Below are 22,297 nucleotides of genomic sequence, written 5' to 3'. Positions count from 1 at the left end.
ATGGGTAGCAATATAAAGAAGCCTGATACAGAGGTCTATAAACAGAGAAGTAATGATGTGTATGCATGTATGTATGTATATATGTCTGTATTTATTTATTTCTTTTTTCCCTTTCAAATAGTCAATTGTCTAAATACAGTTTATTGAGCATCTCATTCTTTTCCCTGTGATGTAAAATGTCATCTTATCATAAACAACATTTCCACATAAAAATGGCTCTGTACTGGGCTCATGATTCATTATACACATTAATTTATCTACATCTGAATTAATACCACACTGTTTTAATCACTACTATGTTTTTGAGGTATAACTGACATATTAGTTTCAGGTATACAACATAAAGATTCAATATTGGCATATATTGTGAAATGATCACTGCAATAGATCTAGTTTATCTGTCACACACATAATTACAAAATATTTTTTCTTGTGATGAGAACTTTTAAGATTTTTTCTCAGTAACTTCCAAATATGCAATTTAGTATGTTAGCTATAGTCAGCATGTTCTACTGTACATCCCCATGATTTATTTTATAACTGAAAGTCTATATTTTGGTCTCCTTTCCCCAACCCCCACCTCTGGCAACCACTAATCTGTTCTCTATATCTTTGAGGTTGGTTTTTGTTTTGTTTTGTTTTGGATTCCACATGTAAGTGAAGTCATACAGTATGGTATTTTTTCTTCCTCTGTCTGACTTATTTCATTTAGCAGAATGCTGTCAAGGTTCATTCATGTTGTTGAAAATGGTAAGTTTTCATTTTTTTTATGGCTGAATAATATTCTATTGTCTTTACACCACATTTTCTTTATCCATTCATCCATTGTGGTCACTTGGGTTTTTCCATATCTTGGCTATTATAAATAATGTTGCAATGAAAATGAGGGTGCATGTATCTTTTTGAGTGAGTATTTTCATGTTCTTTGGTTAAATATGCAGAAGTAGAATTGCCAGATCGTAAGGCAGTTCTATTTGTAATATTTTTTTTATATTTGTAATATTTTAAGAAACTTCTATGCAATTGTCATAGTGGCTGCACAAATTTACATTTTCACCAATGGTATAGTCAAGATATTTCTTTTCTTTTTGATAATAGCCATGTTAACGAATTATGAAGTGATATATCATTGTGGTTTTGATTTGCATTTTACTAATGATTGTTTAATGAGGTTGAACATCTTTACCACAATTTTATCATGTGTTTTGCCATCTGGCAGACAAATCTCTTTCCATTGTTCTTTCTTTCAGAAACTTATGGGCGCTTTTCATGTAATTTCTCTTCTATTCAAGCTTGATGGTTTGTTTTTAAATCCTATTTAAAATTCTTTTGAGACTTCTAAAAAATTGGGATTACTTTAAATTTACAGGTTAAATCTAGAGGTGACTAGCCCTGGGCAACACCTCTTGAGGGACTGAGCTGGAGGGCCCTACTAAACTGCACCCAAATTCCTGACTTCTAGAAACCAAGACTAATAAATGTGTGTTGTTTTAAGTTGGTATCTTGAGGGGCAATTTGTTATGCAGCAAAAGATAACTAATACAGATAAAAATCAGTGTTATGTTTATTTATATTTTCAATGCTCTTACTCTTGACTTACATTTTTAAAAATAATTTCAGTGTGCTAGACATAAGCCTATGGTGTCTAGAAGCTTCTCCATTATTCTCCCTTTCCTTCATTTGTACCTGAATATAAAGTGGTAATCTAATAGTCCTTTGTCAATGGTGACTTGTTAATAAGGTGCCCTTAAGATAACTTTTTGTAATGCCTTTGACTATTTGTCACAAAAGAAATTTTAGAAACCACAGTCATCTTACCCTCTTTCTCAATGAAGACTGAAATTGAAATCATAGTTTAAATGCTTGAGGGAAATTAACCATGTAAAGGTTTTCCATGGATAATTTTTGTAAAGTAATCACTTCATTAAGCAAAAAATTACCTTTTGTAAAGTAATCACTCCCTTTGGAAAAGAGTCCAAAGAAAGGAGCATGGGAAGCTTACAATAGGAAAACCTCATAGTTTCAGGATAGAGATCATACCTCATTGTCTGTGCCTGTCAACTTAATAAAAAAATGTTGATTGAAAGAATGTTTGATAGGAACAAAAATATCAACGTTTGAGGATTCACTATCTTTTTCTCTCTTGCTTCCTCTGCCCTTTTAAGAGAATCACCCCATTTCTTGTCTCCTAGGACTATGTTGTGCTGACAAAAATAAGTAAATCTAAAAGAGCTCTACAGAATCAAAGAGAAGGAGGTCAGATTATTCTCAGTAGGAAAAGGCCTGAAGCAACAGCAAAGGGAGGTAAATTGTGGGAGAGGGGGAGAGGAAGTGTAAGCTTGCCAAGGGGGGACAGGGGAGGGAAGGGGGTTGTAGGAGTTTGATGAGGGAGGGAGAAGCAAAATGGATGGTTGTCATGAAAACTTGAGAAAGCGAGAAAGATGGATAAAGATTTTTAGGGAGTTGTGTTGTGTGAATATGACATATATTTCTTTCCTCAGCATTTACATGGGATTGTTAGTAAAAATCTCTATTGTTACAAGTTTTTTGAAGTTGGATTTGAATTTGATTTGATTGTTTGATGGCTCAATTTTATTACAGCTTCTCTATTAAATACCTATCTCCCCTTTTCTATCCTGTTGTCCTAGGTCTTATTGTCCAGTTTCCCAACAGCATTAACTGCTCTCACCGCTGCATGTCTTGGGGTATTCTTATTTTCTAGCTTTCCTGGCCAGGAAGTAAGCACATCTTCCTTCTGCTTAGTTCAATCAAGACCAAGTTAGAAATTATTCAGACTATAGGCATGTATGGAAAAAAATTGAAAAAACAAAAATATAAAAAGAGAAACTATGAAGACATGGACCGATTTATTTCTAGAGCTTAAGTTTCTTATATTAATGTAACAAAGGCCAGCCACAGAAAGGCTTTAACTGATGGTGTTTGCCAGTTTCTTAGCATTGGTTTTCTTCTTTTCCTTGGATCTGTCTTTATGTTCAGTGTCTTAACCAATCATTGTTGTGAAGATCTGAGATATCTTCAGCTTGTTCTGGAATTTATCTTTGTATATAACAGAAACTTCTTTCTTTTTCCTTAAAAGTGATGCTATAATGAGGGTGATTTTGAATAATGGAAGGCATTTTTATTTGGCTGAGCTCTAGACCATATTAATTTGAACTACAGCACTTTTCTGAATGACAGAATTTATTGATAGTTTACTATGTAAGGCTTAAATCATTTTATTTTCATATGAATATATACTTTATATTTTTGAGTAAACTGTATTCTTAGACAGCAATAATCATATTTTCTATATCTCTTCCCCCATAGGTCCTAGTTACTGTGTTTACATATAGTTACTGTAAATCAGTGACTCTCAAAGTGTGATCTGGGTACTTCTGGGGGTACTAAAGACTATTTTGGGGAGTTCACAAAATCAAAACTATTTAAAAAACAATACTACAATGTTAACTGCCCTTCTCATTTTATTCTTTCATGAGTGTATGGTAGAATTTTCCAGATGCTACATGACATGTGATGATGTCATTCCTCTGATGACTAAAGGATTGTGTACTTGTGTACCCTTGTGTTTCTTTAAAAATTTCTAAGTTTTAATTTCTTAATATAGGTAGATGTAAACCACATAGACAAAAGTTCTTTGAGGTTGTCCATAGTTTGTAAGACTGTAAAGTGATCCCAAGACCAAAAAGTTTGAGAGCTGCTGGTGTAGATAATTATGTATTAAACTGAAAATAGGGGACGCCTGGGTGGCTCAGCGGTTGAGCATCTGCCTTTGGCCCAGGGCATGATCCTGGAATCCCAGGATCGAGTCCCATATTGGGCTCCCTGCATGGAGTCTGCTTCTCCCTCTGCCTCTCTCCTTCTCTCTCTCTCTCTGTGTCTCTCATGAATAAATAAATAAAAAAAATCTTAAAAAAAAAAATCCTCATCACCTATTTCACCCACCCCCTGACCCTCTTTAAAAAAAAAAAAAAAACTGAAAATAGAAGCAATCTGATTTTTATCATTTCTTTCCCTGAGTTTACAACTGGGCCTGAAATTCTTTGCTATTATTCTCTGTATGGGTCAAAGTCCAGTCTGATACAGAAACCACAAGAGACAGAAGCCACATAGTTATTTGAATGAAGAAAGTTTAATACAAAACAATTATTGACTATAATAGGGGATTGGAATAACAGGGGATTGGCTAGTAACAGGTAAAGAAAACTCTAAAGAAAATAGGAATAGCAGAAATCAGGATTACTCCCCGTGGGGCTAAGACAAAGCACCCAAAAAGAGGTCCGCAGGGGTTGTGATATAGATTTTGTGGGAGAAGACACAATTACATCTCACTGAATAGCAGAGAAATTGCTGTGGTGCCACACTAGTGGAACTTGCTGGACATCTGCCTTCTGGAAGTTTCCAGAAATCCTTCTCTTAGGTCTCTGGAGAAAACTATCCATAGTGAGGTTTCTCACTGAGAAACTCTGCCCCAAAACTGCTCAAGGAAGAAGTAAGTTGTGGTGGGGAGAGAGACTGTTGACCACTGAGTGCTGTTGCTGCCTTGCAGCCAACTACTGGAGAAGCATTGCATCTTGCAGGATCCAGATAAGCAGTCCCCACTGTTGGAGTCTTCCAGTGGAAAACATACCAATCAGGGAGGAAAACTCTTTTGCAATGTCTCTCCATGGCTCTTTAGTGACAAAGTTTAACAATTATTCTATCTGATAAAGATAAAGATTTAAAGAACTTAGCTCCATTTTAACAAAGTAGGCAATGAGGGATGAATTTGGAATTGAGAGGAAACGAGATGACAAATGGTACACCTAACTTTCACTTAATATGTAGTTTATCAATTACCTATCTTAAAATTCCTGATGTTTTTGTTGCATGGGGCTATTGCCTATTACAATTGTTCCATTTTTTCCCTCAATAATAGAATCCCAGTTTTGTTCTCTCATGCTTCTCCTTGTCATAAGCTTCAGGGAACTTCAATTCCAGTCTCAGCTACAAACCCAGTTCCATGGGGTGAATCACCGTTGGTCTAAACAGGTTTTCGTGGTCCCATTTCCTTTGATAGCAATGACACAATTCTGGCCAATAGGATATGAAGTGAAATCTGCAAAGAGGCTTCTAGGATGTTTTTTCCCACCATTCTGAAAAGTGTATTCAGAAAGAAATAACCTTCTTCTGCTGCTAAGCATTGCCATGTCTTCTTGTGATGCTTAGAGCTTTGGCAGCCATCATTTGAGGAGGAAACAAGTAAATGAAAGACTTAATCAAACCTAGAAACATCTACCTCTAGGCTTGTTTTAAAACTCATTTAAAGATGTTTCTTGTAGTTAACTGATATGCCAGACTTTTGAGATGACATATGCAAAAGAGATACTGTCCTTACTCCCAAGAGGCTTACAATTTGGTAGAGAAACAAGTGAAATAAAACTTTAAGGTTGCTATGATAAGGGGATCCCTGGGTACCTCAGAGGTTTAGTGCCTGCCTTTAGCCCAGGGCATGATCTGGAGTCCTGGGATCAAGTTCTCACATCGGGCTCCCTGCATGGAGCCTACTTCTTCCTTTGCTTGTGTCTCTGCTTTTCTCTCTCTCTCTCTCTGTGTCTCTCATGAATAAATAAGTAAAATCTTAAAAAAAACCCACAAGATTGCTATGATAGAATAGTAGTTGAATTCAACTGCAGCATGCTAGTTCCAGCTCACTATAAAATTGGGTTAGAAAAGAGAAATATGGGACGCCTGGGTGGCTCAGCGGTTGAGTGTTTGCCTTTGGCTGAGGGTGTGATCCTGGACTCACAGGATCAAGTCCCATATCGGGCTCCCTGCATGGAGCCTGCTTCTCCCTCTGCCTATGTCTCTGCCTCTCTCTCTCTCTCTCTCTGTGTCTCTCATGAATAAATAAATAAAATCCTTAAAAAAAAGAGAGAGAGAGAAATATTATCAAGGAAAATGTTTTGTTAAGTTGCCTCTTGAAAGGAAATACTTCCAAGTTTTCCTGCAAATAAAAAGTTACATAATGTAATACATTTGATTAGAGCTTTCTCTCAGCCCCAAACTCTTCCCAGTAATAGTAGAAAAGATTCAGTGTTAATTAGTATTATTTTTCAAATACACATAAAAATGATAAAAAAAGTAACATAAATGCAGTTTCAATAAAAAGCAGCAACAAGTATAACAAGGAAAAAATCTTTACATTAGTATTTTTCTACTTGTAAAACATCGTGGTGTATGCATTCAGCGACACAAATGCAGTCTTGTTATTCCAATTTGAGTTCAAATTGCAGATTTCTCTTACATTTCTCTGAGAACACCCAGTTGAGAACTCTGGTGAGCCATTTGCTAGTTTAATTAAAGTGTGCACTAAAAAAAAAAAAAAAATTGAAGTGTGCATTCCAGTTGGAATTGTTGGATGCAGAATCAGACTACTTTACTTTCATGGTTAAGTGAAGCTGAGTGACCCTTATATACATCTCAAATTTTCCTACAGTTTTCAATTGTTCACAAAGGCTGCTGCCTTTATTTGCAGGTTGAATGATAATTCCTATGCTCTCATTCTGGGAACCTTCAGATTGGCTTTTCATAGACAAAACAGAGACTTGAGGAGTTTTTTTTTGCTTTGTTTTGTTTTCTACAAAAGTAATTCAGGAGAAAACCTTTTTTGATTTAGTAATACAACACAGCAGGCACATTCGCCTCCATGCCTTATCACTTACTATTTCCTTGGCCTCACATTTCTCTTCCCTTCACTATCTGCAAGGTGCTCCCCTGACTTCCCCAGCCTCCCTCTTGCTGAGGACTTCCCTGCTGCCCATTTCTAAATTTCATGCCTTCTCCTCCACGGTGTATCCCTTTTCCTATTTTACTTTTATTCCTTTTTTTTTTTAAAGATTCATTCATTCATTCATTCATTCATGAAAGACACAGAGAGAGAGAGAGGCCGAGACATAGGCAGAGGGAGAAGCAGGCTCCATGCAGGGAGCCCGACATGGGACTGGATCCCAGCACTCCAGGAATACGCTCTGGGCCCAAGGCAGACACTCAACTGCTGAGCCACTCAGGCATCCCTTACTTTCCTTCGTTATCAGTTTTCAATACCTAATCTTATTAATTAGGTGCTTATTTATTTTATTATGTTTCCCCAACCAGAATCTAAACCTCATGAGGACAAGGAATTATTGTCTGTTTTTCTCACTGAGGAATTCCCAGCACCTAGAACAGTATCCAATATACATAAGAGCTCAGTAAACATTTGTTGACTTACAGTGGAATGAGGCTTGGCTTTGGAGTTGGAAAGGCCTGGGTTAGAGAATGCCCGTTTTCTGTTTGGCCTGGGGGAGCTCCTTTCACCCCTTTGAGCTTCAGTTTCTTCACTTATGACATAGATATAACTACTTTCAGTGGTAGTTTTAAGTTTTTAAAATTTTTTTTTAACATTTTATTTTATTTATTCACGAGAGACACAGAGAAAGGCAGAGACACAGGCAGAGGGAGAAGCAGGTTCCCTGCGGGGGGAGCCCAGTGCAGGAGTTGATTCCAGGACCCTGGGCCTGGCCAAAGGCAGATGTTCAACCACTGAACCACCCAGGTGCCCAGTTTTAAGGGTTTAATGAGATAATGTTAGCCAATTGTCTGACCCTGTTAGAATCATACACCAGTTGCTAGCACTCTTCCTTTTCAAACTGAGGGAAGGCCCCAGAGATTTATTTTCTGATATTATTCCTTCCTTCCTTCCTTCCTTCCTTCCTTCCTTCCTTCCTTCCTTCCTTCCTTCCTTCCTTCCTTCCTTCCTTCCTTCCTTCTAGATTATTTCTAAACTTCTTAAAGGGTATCTCAGTCAGGGCTCTATTAGGACGGTTGAGGTCTAGGGGAACATAGGAAATAGAAGAGGGACCAAGGGAATAGCAGGGCACTCACTACCTGTAGGCCCAAAGGGATGAGGGGAAGAAATGAAAGCTGGGCTCCAGGTGACCTCACTGGAAGGGAATCAGGAGAATACGTAGCCTTACTTTCTCCCTCAGATGATCTCTTGCTGGGTCTTCCTATTGTAAGCCAGAGAGTTGAGAGCTCCATAATGTCAGCCATATAGGTCAACCCTTAGGGCACAGGGCAGATGGGAAAGAATGGAGAATGAATCTGGGGGGCTAAGGAAGTTATCCAACCTTACTATATCCAAGGTACCTGCTATGCAAGGGATAGAGAAGGTAAACATAGTCTGATTCTCAGCAGACTCATGGCTGGAATGATAGTCAAACAGAACTTTAATTTAGTACAACCAGCACAGTGTGTTATGGGCATATAGATGAGAGGCATCTCTTTCATAACTTAAATGTCAGAGATAGTGGGGGTGGTGGTGCTGGTGGTTTGACTGGGAAAGTCTTTCTGGAGATTAAGATTCATAGCATAATTCAGAGTCCATTTTAAAGTATGACAATTTGATCCCATTTTAAAATATGACAATTTTTAAAGAAGATTAAATGCTGTTCTCTGAAAGATTTTTTTGATGAAATAGAAGAAGATGGGACTAGGGCATGGAAGTGAGGATGAGAAGTGAGGGATAGAATGACATAATTTCAAAAGTTTTTCCTAGTTTTTGTGTTTTAATAATTTAGCTTTTTGCTGTCTTGTTAGTTCTGAACTATAAGTCCGTCGATGTTTAGTAAATGAAAAGGAGTATAAAATTTTATAACAATCTCTTTTTTGCAGAACCTGACTTCAGGGTTCAACAACGAATGGTCTTAAATTTAACATAACTAAATTTAATGGGGAATATAGTGCTTTGAAAAATAAATCATGTAAGTTTATTACATATGGAAACAATGCAAAAAAGAGGAAAACGACTATTAGACAAGTCTAATTTGGATTAATATTCACAAAGTTCCTTTATTTAACATTCTCTTCATAGACTTTGCTCTAACCTTCAAGAAACCTCTATGACTCTACACCTGGATAATTTCTAATGAAAGCAAACTCATTACATAGCACCTTAGATGATCATAAGAAAGATATTTATATACGGAACTTCATGTTAAATGGTATCCTAAAAAGATAGATGCAGGAAGGGATCAAATCACAATGAGGTCAGGGCCTTCGGAAAAGGTTGGGGGAGACAGGTGACAAGAAGGAAGAGAAACTTTTCTTGACTTCTTTTCTGTGCACCATAATTTGTTTTAGGTTTTCCAGGTGATCCAAGCGAACAGCTGGCAAGACCACAGTGCATGAAATCTGTGCACTGGGATCTCACCGCAGTCATAATTTTCTTTGTAATCAGACGTAATTATAGCGAAATGTAGTGAGGAGTTTGTCCACAATCAACATCAAACAAGAATTTCCAGTAGTATCCCTCGTGCTGTAGCTACAAACGTCAAACCGGGCGGGCGTAAAACACAGCCCATAATTATAAACAACTAGAGACAGAAGCGTGGGCAGTTAGTGACACTTCAAAAGGCTGCACAAGATGCTTGGGATGTGTCTTTGGGAAATCCAGAGAAGAAATGAGTCAAATAGGATTGGGGCAAAAGCCAATTTTCGGAGGCAGATGCGGAGCGGCAGCTCTCAGCGGCTCCAGGGAAGGTGCATCCCCCGCCCCCGGCCAGCACAGACAGGCCCCGGGTCCTAACTAGGCCTTGGTCCGCGGGTCTCCGCGCCCTTTTTCCGCTCGCAGCTCGGGGGCCGGCGCTTGACTCCGCCTCCGCCTCGGCCCCGCCCCCGCCCCATCAGGGCCCGGCTCCGCCCACCAGCCTGGGCCGCCGCTGGCTCCGCCCACTCTCCCCGGGCGGCGGAGGGGCGGGGCTCGGCGGGGCGGGGCGGGCTCGGCGGGGCGGGGCGGGGCTCGGCGGGGCGGGGCGGGGCGCGGAGGCCGCGGCGCTCGCGAGCGGGAGGAGGATCCGCCGCGGACTTACGGGAAAGTTGGTCCGAGTTCCTGGAGGTTTTCCCCGGGGACTCGGGGGCTCGGCCGGCCGGTGCCCGGCTCCTGTCCTCCCTGCGTCCTTCAGCGCCCACCGGGGCCGTTCCTCTGTCGCCGGCCGCCATGGAGCAGCCGCCAGCGCCCAAGAGGTAACGCTCGCGGGGAGCCGGGAGCCGGGAGCCGGGAGCCGGGAGCCGGGAGCGGAGGGAGGGCGGGGGGGCCGGCGGCCGCGGGCGGGGGCGGCTAGGCCCGAGCTGGCGGCGACCCCTCCGCGGCGGCGGGGCCCGGGCCGGGCGCGTCGGCCGTCGCGAGGCGGGGCCGGGCCGCGGCTGCCCCCAGGCCCGGGGCGCCGCGGGGAGGCCGAGCCTGGCGTCTGCCGCGGCGGCCGGGCCTGGCGGCGTGGGGAGTCGCTGGGGAGTCGCTGGGGAGCGGCTGGGGAGCGGCTGGGGAGCGGCTGGGCAGCGCCGGCCTCCCCGCCGCGCTCCTGGGCCTCTTCCTCCCGGCGAGTCTCGGAGCCCGGGACGCGAAACGGGGCATGCATTAGGCTGCTCGCAGCCTTCTCGGCGCTTTTGTCCAGTGTTTCTCGTGATACTGCCATTTATTTGAGAAGGCGGATTATTTGTTTCCCGTCGAAGGAATTCAGTAGGAACAGCTACGTAGTGTGTGGACCTTGAGGGTGTACCGCACTGACAGGTGTTCCTTCCTCACCGCCCTCAAGTTCAAAAGTATTTATGGATGCGAGACAGTAGGATCCTAAATTAGAACCCCTTCCCCGCATAGTGCTTTGTTTTGTTTTCTAGCATATAGAAGTAGTGATGCTTTGGTATTTACTGTTAGTTTGATCTTTGATATATTGGAAGAGTGAGAGTACACAGTAGATACTTTTAAAAGTAGTATTTGAAATGATCAAGCTAAATCAAGGCTGCCCAGAGATATAAATTCATAATGTGCATCTTTTTTCCCCCCAAGAATGAATCAACGTCATTTAACTGGTGTTGTTTAAAACATGTAATCTCAGTCTTTCATTTGTAATTTATAAAATAAGAGTACTAATCTTTCTCCCAGAGAGTGCTGTTGTGAAGATTAAGGAGTTCCTGTGTTCTGATACTTAGAGATCTTTAGACGAAAGGTGATATATTCAGGAACATGGAATAATTAAAAAGGTAGGAACTTTGTGAGCTGTTGTGAATCGTGTGACTAGACATGTGAGCCTTGAGGCCTGGAAACCATCTGTTCAGGTGAAAAAAGGTGGGTGTGTGGAAGGGCGTCCAAAAGAGACTTGTTATCAGAGCCCTTGATTTTTGTCTGGTATTTTGTATTGAATTCTCGTATTGATTGGGCACCCAGTTTTAGTATCTTAGAAGAAAATTGGAAACTTTTTTTCTTCTCTGTTTTGGAAGGACTGTAAGGGGGCCACCTCTGAGATGATGCCCAAAGGTCAAGTTGAACAACTCCAAATTGAAGTAGAAGCTCTATTCATTCATTGGCTGTAAATTATCGGTTTCTTTATAGGTATAAGAGATCCTCTGGCCTTGCAGGGGCTCTAGAAAACCTAGAAGGGCCAGGGGGAGATGTGGGTGGTATATATAACCATTTCATGGTCATTTATACTTTACAAAGTGATGCTTGCACTCCAACAGGCTCATTTTTAGTTCTCTTCAGACAGACTTCGTTGTTCCAGGAAGGCATTTCTGGAAAGCAAGCTATGTGACATTAAGCCCATATATTTGAATGTCACTTAAATTTTTTTCATAGCATTTTCATTTTCATAATATCATCATAGCAACCCTATTAAGTAAGTTTGATTACAGGAAGTAATCCTGTTTTGTAGCTGAGGACACAAAGAGTTTGCTCCATGGAAGGCTATGACAGGGATTACTGAAAGTGAGTTTTTGTGTCCTCCCTATTGATTATTACCTTCTAATAATAAAATATGCCATTTTTGAGGTCATTTTTTCCCCCAGGAAATTTGTATATGCATTCCTTTATTTTATTGTCATAAGAAAGAGGAATCATGGCTCTGCAGCTTATTACGCTAGTTCTAAATTTAATTTCTTCATCTGTAAAGTGTGTTACGGGGATTAGAATAGGTCATGTGTAAAAGCACTTAGCACAGTGCTCCATAATGTGTTGAACGACGCTAAATGTTGGTTTATTTTTTCCTTATTAAATGAAACTCAGAGAGGTTAAATAATTTGGTCAAGTGGAGGAGTTGCCAGAACCCTGAATCTGATTGGCTGCAAAGGCTGTGAACCCTCTCATTGTGTACAGTGATACCTCTTTTTAAAAACACTTCTTTTAGCCTTCCATGGTGTGGTGGCCATGTCTTTGTACGATCCTGTGGGCCCTCTGCTTGTTCTTTTCCTAATCCCTGTAAGAATGTTGCTTTGCTTTTCTGCCTTGCATAGGAGCACTTCCTTAGGGCTCAGACATTTTTACATGGTCACATTTATGTTGCTGATGTTCAAGTCTGTATGACCAGCAGGTGTGTTCAGTTGGAATATTTGATATTTTTATGCAGATCCATTCTTTCATTATTCTTTCTAGTTTGTCACTAAGTCCTATTGAATTCTCCATCAAGAAGTCTAGATTCATTTTCTTTTCTGTTTTTCATTTTTGATACTACTACTCCATACCTGGGTTTTATGACCGTCATACTTGATTTACAGCAATGCCTTCCAACTAGGTACTTTAGGGCAGTGGTTTAAAAAATTTTTTAGCAGCAGGAAGGCTGTGTTTGGAGTAGAGGCAGGCACTAGGACCTGGTTCTCACTGCCTTATCTCCTTCTACTCCCCTTTTGCTGCCTGCAGAACCTCCTAATGATCCATAGGACACTGCCTGCAATGGCTTTTGATTTGTTTTCTTAAAGCATCACTTTCACCATGCTATTCCCTTTAAAAAAATTTTTTTTTTAATTTTTAAAAATTTTTTGGTTTGGGGCACACTTGTTTACTTAGTATCCAAGACCCCTATCACTTGGTCTCAGATTTAATCCCCAGGCTTTTGTTATTCTTCTCCAAGATGAATCTGTCCTGAAGTTTCCCTTTTGTTTTTTATTTAGGTTGTAGGGTATGGGTACTCCCAACTTTGCCTTTGTTCAGGCTTTTCCTTTGGAGAAGTTTGTATTATTTTTTGCTACGAATCTGTGTTTTATTCTTCCTTAAAGGCCGGCTTCATATAGAATCTTATTTGAGTGCTTTCTAGCCTAAGGTATTCCTAATATATCCATTTGAATATATGCCATCTTCATATTTTTCTTTTTTTTAATTACAAAATTTTAGCTATTCAAAAGGTAATGGGGACTAATTTAATAACTACTTATGTATTATGCTACCCAACTTGAGAAATAAAATATTGTGAATATAGTTGAAGGTCCCTAAGTATATCTGTTTTCAGATACATTCCCTCCCTATCCCCCAAAGGATTGTCACTACTTGGGTATTTGTTACTGAGTATTTGTTATTCCTTTACCATACATGTCTTTATATTTTTAGCATGCCATTCATGTATATCTGACCCAGTGTTAGGCCTGCCTTTGCTCTTTGGTATCGTTCTTGTCCTCTGGGAATTGGAGAGTCCACTGGGCAGCCAGATCTGAGAATTGTGACTAGAGGGTCTGGAAGGCCGCTCTTACCTTTACATCATTGATTTGGTCTCACCAACAAGGCTGTGTGGTCACTTAAAGTCACTGACTTGAGGTATCAAAATAGCTTTTAGATTCCCTGGGTTTCCTTAACGGATCTGTCACAGAGGTCCCCTTTGGGAATGGAAGACTGTTCAATGGTTATTAATTGTTAGCATTTTGGTAAGTTGAATTTCTCAGATTTTTTTGTAGGGGAACTACTAGATGGAGGAAAAATGACCCCACAGCAGGTAAGTTTTAACAGATAGAAGAGGGAATGTTGGAAGCATAAGATCTTTACGAGTAGAACATTCTTAAAAGGCGGGGGTGGAGCTCTGTGATAGGTGGTGGGTAGCATGGAAACTGGTTGCTTGAGGATAGGTAGTTATATAAACAATATTTGTTAGAGGATAGAATATCATTGCTGGAGAGATATACTTTACCAGATGGGCTTTGCTCCTCAGTTTGATTATAGGATTAATAGTTACTTAAAATTTAAAAATCGTTAAAGTGTACTTGGAGGAAAAGTTGGTGTGGAACAGTGAAAACACTGGAAGGATAATAAGAGAGTAAGCTACTGAAATTTATTCTCAAGACAGATAAGGAAAGTTCTTTGATTTAAACCATGGTTGGATTCTTTGCAATTTTTTTTTCTTTTATATAAAAAGATGTGAAAAGGTAGTTAGGGGGAAGTAAAGTTGAAGATTCAAGTTAAAATGCTAGGGTTACAAAGTGCTTTCACACAAATGAAAAGTGAAGGTAAGAAAGCAATTATTTCCTAGGGGAAAGTGTTGCTATGAATAAATGGACCATCAGTCAGAAGGTAGTTTATTAGGGAATGAAAAAGCAACAGTAAAAGGACAAGGATATAGGAGAGTAAAGGAGAAGGTATTCATAGATTCCTTAGCATGAAAAGCCCATATCAGCTTGTAGCATCAGTAGCCCCGACCTTAGACCAGAAATTGGGAATGCAGATAAACAGCTGGGAAGTATCAGCTCTTGGAATTGAGTTGTGTGGAACAAAACAACAGACCAGGTAAGTAGATAGGAGGATATGACAAAAATCATGAAAATATTGAGAAGAGATGTGGGCTTCGTTTTATGTCTGTATTACTAATTTATATGTCCTTGGAATCAGAATTCTTCTGTGCTTATTATTGGAGAGATTCACAAGTGGGCATCTGGAGTTTTTTTTGAGAAGATGACCTGAGAACTGTTAGAAAACAAAGGCAGCAGCTCAGGCCTACTACCTGGGGGAGGCTCCCAACTTCAGAGGCAGGCTAGGGGAGGAGGTTTTAAGTTGATTAAAGGGAAAGAAAAGAATGAAGCAAACATGAGCATCTTTTTGCATAATGACTTGGTCCATACAGTGTATCTGTACTCCTTTTGGTTTTTCTTGGCTAATTGGGAGTGGCACCAACTCTGTTAGAATTGATTTAGGCCCTGTAGATGGCAATGGTCATTTGGCTGTTCTTTCCTGAAGAGAGGGAGGGCGTATGACAGTAATACCTGGAGCAGTTCCTGGTGAGCAAACCTCAGTTGCACATTATTAAAACAGGCGATAAACTCAGTCTTTAGTCAACCTGAGGCAAAGATTAATTTATCTTCTGTTCTTTAAGGGCCTGAGATATAGCATATATTAGTACTTAAGAATTTGTTAGAAATGTAAAGAAAAAGGTAAACCTAAACACAGCTAGGTTGAAGTTTGTTTTTCTGAAGTAATGCTCATTCCAGAAGTGTGTATCAATAAAGCTTTAATAATATAAGGTTTAAGTTGGATTATAAGGGGGTGAAAAGTGCTTTGAATTTAATTTTCCTGGCTTCAGAGAAGCCTGTGTTGAACTAAAGGTACTGTCACTCTAGGCAGGTGATCCTATATTAGTGGCTCTCAGAAATTTTTTTAAAAAGTATTGATGGTGAAACCCAGTACATACTCACATACATACAAAACTAAAACAGAAGTTTCATACAGTGTACCATGTGGGTTGTTTTTGGTATTTTTCTATTTTCTGTTATGTTCTGTTTCATCAAAAAACTACTAGTCATGATCCACCAAATTATTTTCATGACCTACTAATGGGTTGTGATCTGCAGCTTAAAAAAAAAACATTGGCATATGTAGTAGTACCAGTCAAAAAACTGACTTCATTTCAGACTCTATCCTGGTACTTCAGAGCTCAGTGATGGCTTTGCCAGAGGTATCCAGACTTGTATAAGGGTAACTACTTCTACATGCAGTATGTTGGAGGTGAAAGAGAGAAAGGAAGCTATTATTTAAAAGCTATGTTATTTTGAACACTTTATATAGGTCCCAGTTGAAATATGGGAAAATGGAAAATGTTGATCCTTGATGTCTGAAGTTCACAAAAGAATATGTAATAGATAGAGGTTGCTATGAGGCAAAAAGGCTCATGTGCCTTTTGGTGTAGAATGACCCTCTGCAAAGCTGTAATTATGATTGCATCAATTTCTTTCCCTACCAGCTCCACTCTTTCAGTACCAAAGGTCTCTAGGTTTTTCTGCTAATGAGAAAATTTACACTATCTGATAGAAACTATCTTTTTTATTTGTCCCAAGCCTCTTTTTTGTTGTAATTTTATTTGAATTGCCTCATATGTTAGGATTATTATAATTTCAATTCTTAGCTCTTAGAACAGATTCTGTATTTGAAATGTCTCATTACGACTGTTTTTTCCAGAAAGTCTAAAATTGAATAAATGAAAGTAACAAATAGGTAAATAGACATGTATGAATATTAAAAATAGATTCATCATTTGCATGCTATGAATTGGTACAAATTACCTTGAACTTCTTAAAAGTATATTAAAGGCTGTATCTTACAAAGTGTAGCAAAATGAGAATTATGGAAAACTTAAAATTGCTGATAATTAATATAGGTCTACATGTGATAGTATATGTGGGTTCTAAATTAGTCTGTAAATTTTTATAGGATATCAGACATTTTAGTAGAGAGATCAAATAGAGTAATATTTTCAGATAGTTCCAGATATCTTGATATAAATGTTAGTGTCATGGTATACACACAATAGTCTTAGAAAATTGGGGGAAATTGTTGAGCATATGTGATTCCAAGGATGAGGTATTTTTTATATTCAAAGTATAGAATGTTACTCTCTGTCCAGATCATTTTTCATTTTTAGGAGTTTTGATTTTCTAAAATCCTGGTACCTAGAGTTCTATAGTTGGAAAGGAATGCAAGTTAAAATTATTTTTGTAATTTGGGTGCGCCTTTTAAATGTTTGAGGAAAAAATGAATTAAAGATAATAGGCAGCTAATTTCCGTGACTCTTTCTCTCTGGGGCTGGATGATCTCTCCTGAGTCTGTCGAGTTGCCCCAGTCTCCCGTTTCTTTCTAAAAACTGGCTTTCTAAACATAAGAAACTGTTAACGTTAGAGAACAAATGGAGTTGATGAAGGGAGGTGGGTGGGGGATGGGCTAAATGGGGGATGGGCATTGAGGAGGGCATTTGTTATGTTGAGTACTGGGTGTTGTATGTAAGTGTGAAACCAGTATTACACTGTGTTAACTAACTAGAATTTAAAAAAAATTGGAAGGAAAAAACTGGCTTTCTTTACTCACTGATCATTGCTTGTGACAGAAATTGGATGTCAACCTGAGTTCATTCATTTGCTCATTTATTTATATATTCAGTAATTATTAATTAACTGCCTTTCAAATGCTAGATGCTGGGTACATTGTTGAACGAAGTAGTTGAGATCTTTTACCTCACAGAACATACACTCTAGTTGGAGCTTGAACTATGAAGGATAGAAGTAGCACATACTGATAGAGAAAAATGATGGAATCTGTTTCATAAGGCAGTTGGACAGAGCTTCTCTGAGAAGGTAGTACTAAAGCTGTGACATGGGATTGAGAAGTTATCCTTGTGAGTAGCTGGAAAGACTATTCCAGGCAGAGGGAAAGTTATGAGAAAGCCTGGAGATCAGAGAGAGTTTGGTGTGTGGGAGGAATTGAAATGAGGCCACTGTGGCTGGATTGTAAAATGGGAGAAAGTGGTTGGAGATGAGGTCAGGGAGATGGGCAGGGATTCAATGATGCAGGCCACGGAAAGGAATTTGGATGTGAAAGTGCAGTAAGCTGTCATTAAATGGCTTTAAACAGAATTACAAGCAGCTTATGTTTTTAAAAGATCACTCTAGTTGCTCTGGGTAGAAGAGATTGTAGAGGGTTAAGAATAAAAGCAGCAGAATAAATTGGAAGACCATGGCAATCGTTCATGATTAGATGGTGGAGTCAATGGAGATGGAGAAAAGTGTGGATAGATTTAAGTTGTATTTTGGAGTTAGAAATGAAGGACTTGCTGATAGACTAGATGTGGTGATTAAGGAAGAAAGCATCAATTTTGGCTCCTAGGTTTTATGTTTGAATGACTTTGGGGTGGAGGAAGACTGGGAGACGAACAGGTTTGGGTATCTCATGTTCTCTTTCTTAAAATTGTCCAAATTCCAGGAAAGTGAATCTGTTAGGCCCCAAATGTGATATTAGGTGGTTCCCTTAGAAGAGGAAGTGGGAAAGGAGGGAATGTTGGACACTGACTCCTTTTTTTAACCTCTCATTTTCACTGCATTAGTCTATTAACCTCTCATTTTCACTGCATTAGTCTAGAGAATGGGAATCATACAAAGCCTTTATTAGGTGTTTGCAACGTTCAGGTGTCTTGATAACCTATTACAAAGTATTTTAATTGCAAAATAAAACATCAGTAAGAAACGAATGATTAATGTTAAGACAGACATCTTTGTAATGACCAGTTGGGTTAAGGAATGGAACTGCTGCCCTCCCTTGTTAGTGCTCCATCCAAATCATAGCTGCCTTTCCCCATAAGTAACCCTTATACAGACTTTTATATTAATAACCTAAATGTGCATTGCTAGACACTGTAGCTTAGTCTTGCCAATTAAAGAATAATTTTTGTAGGAAATGTCACTTTTAATTTTTATGCTAGTTCTCCCTCCCTTTATCCTGTTGAAGAGTGCAGGCTGTTGGTAGTTTCCCACTATTTGCTGATTGCTTACCCAAGGTGCATTCTTTTTTTTTTTTTCCAAGGTGCATTCTATGCGTTGTTTTGCCCTACATATTTTCTGCAAACAAGTAACTGGATCCAGAGACTGACAGGCTCAATTTTGATTCTTTAGGCAAACCTGTTACAGGTGGTATTTGGCAAGACTGTATTAGTCACTTAGTGTCTGGTTGCCTTTCTTTTTTTAGTGATGTTAGCAGCTCTTGGTGGTTAGGCTTATTTCTGTTAATTTATTGGATGTTGCAAAATGGTGAAATTCTAAATCATTTTGTTTTCATTTGTTAGTTGGAATGCTTTTATAGAATCACTTCCCTTATCTTTTGTTTGATTATGCAGTGGTATAGTTTATGAAAGAAAGACTGGATAAATGCTTGATTCTTCCCTTTTATGTACCTGTTTGCAAGAGAATGAATTAGTTCCCTATTTTTCTTCAGAGAGCACCAGTTCTGTTTTTTCTTTTTAAGTGCCATTATGAGCTAATGGATTCATACATATTAGATGGATTTTAATCTTTTGCAGTTACTATTGCTGAAGCTCAAAGTGACCCCCATCTTTTGGTCAGTGGGAGTCCCTCCAGGGACAACATGTCTCGTAGTTTCCTTATTGTCTGCTGTGACAAGATATTCAGGGCTTATCATATCCACTTCCTGTCCTGGATCTGGAATCAACCATTTCTCCTAGAAGTAGTATTTTCTTTCTGTCAGAAATGGTGTTTCAAGACCCCATCCTGGGTAGTAGTATGGTTAGTGCCGCTCTGATTTTAAATAGTATTTTTTCATTGATAGGAGAACTGACTCATTCTTTCCAGCTGTGGGATACTGTATCAAAAAAACATGATGGTGGGGAGGCCCCTTCTCTTCCTACCCCCTGCCTCCCTTGGCATAGCTGCCCCTGGCTAGGGGCAGGGCCTCAAGGGTCTGGGCTGGGCATCCACAGGTCACTGCCTCAGCCCAAAGGCTGTGCCTTTGACATTAAAATAAAAGTCCATCCAGTAAAAAAACAAAACAAAACAAAAAAAAAAAAAAAAGTGATGGCACTGGCAGTTTTGAGCTTCTTCCTCTGCAGATATCTCTACCATATCTTTATGTTTCTAAGTTTAAGTCAGAAATTGGGTGTGTATAGACAAATTCCATGGTAGAGACTATTCTAAGTGGACTTTTACCTTCACATTCTCCTTCACTTAGGTTACCCTTTGACCCTGTGTTATCCTAATATCCAGCCTCACTTCTTTCCTACCTCTGAATGTTTCAAGTGACCTAGTTTCTCCTTTTCTTAAAGAAGATACAGAAAATAAAAGAATCTAAGATAAAAAACCTCACTAGTGATAAGATTAGATTTCAGACCTAATTTTTTAAGGTAGACCTTTTAGCTTGCTTTGTCTTACATACATAAAAGTATATCTGTGCACAGACAAAATTCAAGAGCATCTTGAGTCTGCTTTTATAAATCCAATCCTGACTGCAGTATCAATTGCAAAATGAAATATATCCAGATAATGCCATATGTTATTCCTTTTTAGTTTTGATATTAACCTCTCATTAAGTTTTATTATACTTTCAACTAAATAATATATTTGTCTCAGTGACATGATTGATACTTTACATTTGATATTATGTCATGTAACTTTAGAAAGAATTAGTTTTAGTGTAATTACTTACTATATAATTACTTACTGCATTGGGTTGTACCTGTAAGCTGAATGTGAATTAGTCCGTCATCTTGCAGTTAAACAGCAGCCAGTAACCATTTTCCATTGATCAGCTATTCAAACATTTTTAGTAATTGGTGAAATTTGTATCATAGAGAAATGATTGCTCTGCAGAAAATTTATAGTTCGTGTAATTTCTTTTTTTTTTTTTTTTTTTAAGATTTTATTTATTTATTTATGAGAGAGAGAAAGAGGCAGAGACACAGGCAGAGGGAGAAGCAGGCTCCATGCAGGGAGCCCGATGTGGGACTCGATCCAGGCACTCCAGGATCACGCCGTGGGCTGAAGGCGGCGCCAAACCGCGGAGCCACCAGGGCTGCCCAGTTCATGCAATTTCTAAGAATTATAAGAAATAAGGGTTAAATTAAACAATGGAATCTCATAAAATTCCAGTGGAGATTAAAAATATATGAACTAATTAACTCTTGAGAGGAAACTATTTTGACGATTTTTCTTCTGCCAGTAGAGTGAGTTTTCCTTCTATGAGCTTGATTCTCATTCAAGGTTTTGTGTTTTTTTTTTCCTAATGGAAGAGAATTCAGGGGATGCCTAGGTGGGTCATTCAGTTAAGCATAAGCATCTGTCTTTGGCTCAGGCCCTGATGGAGCCCCACTGCCTGCCTCTCTGCTCAGCAGGAAGCCTGCCTTCCTCTCTGCCTGCAGCTAGGCCTGCTTGTGCACCTGTGCACCTGTGCGCGCGTGTGCGCGCTCTCTCTCTCTTTCTCTGTCCCTCTCCCTCTCTCTCTCTCCCTGTCTCTCTGTGTCAAATAAAATCTTAAAAATAGAGAATTCACGTACTAGGCAAATGATAAAGACAATGGGGATTCTTCCTTCTATAGAGTCTTAGCACTTGATTAGATAGCTTTAATTAATATTCACAAAAAACTCATATGATTTCAAAGAGCCTGCTAAAATGGTGATATGGTTATACTTTGTATTCAGCATCATTGGGAAGTATGGTGTATCATGTAATGGATTTTCTAAATAAATGAAGTAAACTTTAAGCATTGTATTTTTATTTATTTATTTTTTTTTAAATTTTTTTTTAAATTAATTTATTTATGATAGTCATCAGAGAGCGAGAGAGAGAGAGAGAGAGAGAGGCAGAGACACAGGCAGAGGGAGAAGCAGGCTCCATGCACCGGGAGCCCGACATGGGATTCGATCCCGGGTCTCCAGGATCGCGCCCTGGGCCAAAGGCAGGCGCTAAACCGCTGCGCCACCCAGGGATCCCCAAGCATTGTATTTTTAAAATATTTTACAAACATTTTTATGCAGCCAGTTTTGAGGGAGATCATTCCAAAATGAAGGCCTTGACCCAATCTTCTGAAATTGACAAAGAAAGCAATTAATCTTCTTGATTTTTTTGTTGTAAAAGTAGTCATAGAAACAGTTCATAGAACTGTTCATAGCTTTAGTTCATAGAAACAGTCAAGTGTGCTCTTTTAGCATATTTGAAGCTTTGTTTCTGTATCCATGTGGCTGTCTTTTCCCTAAACCTAGTCTTGTCTTTTACTGTTATCTGTCATTCTTATTACTATGTCCTTCTCTAAACTGCTACTTATCTTAAAAATAATTATCTGACCTGAGAGTAGCTATTCCTTTCTGAAAGTAAAGTATATTTGCTTACCAGAGGTCTTTTTCTCTTCTGGATTCATAGTACATCTTGAAATGATCTTTTGACTAAAAGGAGGAACATTATATACAGTGATAGGGAGAAAAAATTATTTCAAACTTCCGTAAGTTTCTAAGTTTTCATATGAAAATAACCAAAGTTTTTGCCTCAAAAAAGGAACAGGATTTTACCTTAAGCCCATGGAATTCCCAAGCAAAGAAAAATTTCTATCATTTTGGAATATTGGATTTTGAGGACTTGTAGTATTATTTATTTCTTTTTTTTTTTTAATTTTTATTTATTTACTTATGATAGTCACAGAGAGAGAGAGAGAGAGGCAGAGACACAGGCAGAGGGAGAAGCAGGCTCCATGCAT

At 39.1% G+C, this 22,297-nt stretch overlaps 1 protein-coding gene across 8 annotated transcripts in view; it reads left to right on the top strand.

Annotated features, from left to right (window-relative positions):
• Nucleotides 1-22,297, top strand: part of STK3 (serine/threonine kinase 3) — a 375,334-nt gene that overhangs the window by 91,918 nt on the left and 261,119 nt on the right. For 4 of the 8 annotated variants that reach the window (XM_035714549.2, XM_035714541.2, XM_035714543.2 and 1 more), the window contains exon 1: nt 9,842-10,062. The exons of 3 other annotated variants lie outside the window; for them this stretch is intronic. In XM_035714549.2, the coding sequence (XP_035570442.1) occupies nt 10,037-10,062 (26 nt within the window). In that variant the 5' untranslated portion in view covers nt 9,842-10,036. Of the gene's footprint in view, nt 1-9,839; nt 10,063-22,297 lie in introns of those variants that run through there. One more of the 8 variants, XM_025451100.3, reaches the window with a different exon arrangement.

The sequence above is a fragment of the Canis lupus genome, chromosome 13, assembly GCF_003254725.2.
Source record: "Canis lupus dingo isolate Sandy chromosome 13, ASM325472v2, whole genome shotgun sequence".
In the NCBI taxonomy this organism is placed as follows: Eukaryota; Metazoa; Chordata; class Mammalia; order Carnivora; family Canidae; genus Canis; species Canis lupus.
Note: the sequence above shows the minus strand (reverse complement) of the source record. Positions and strands in the feature narration are given on the sequence as shown.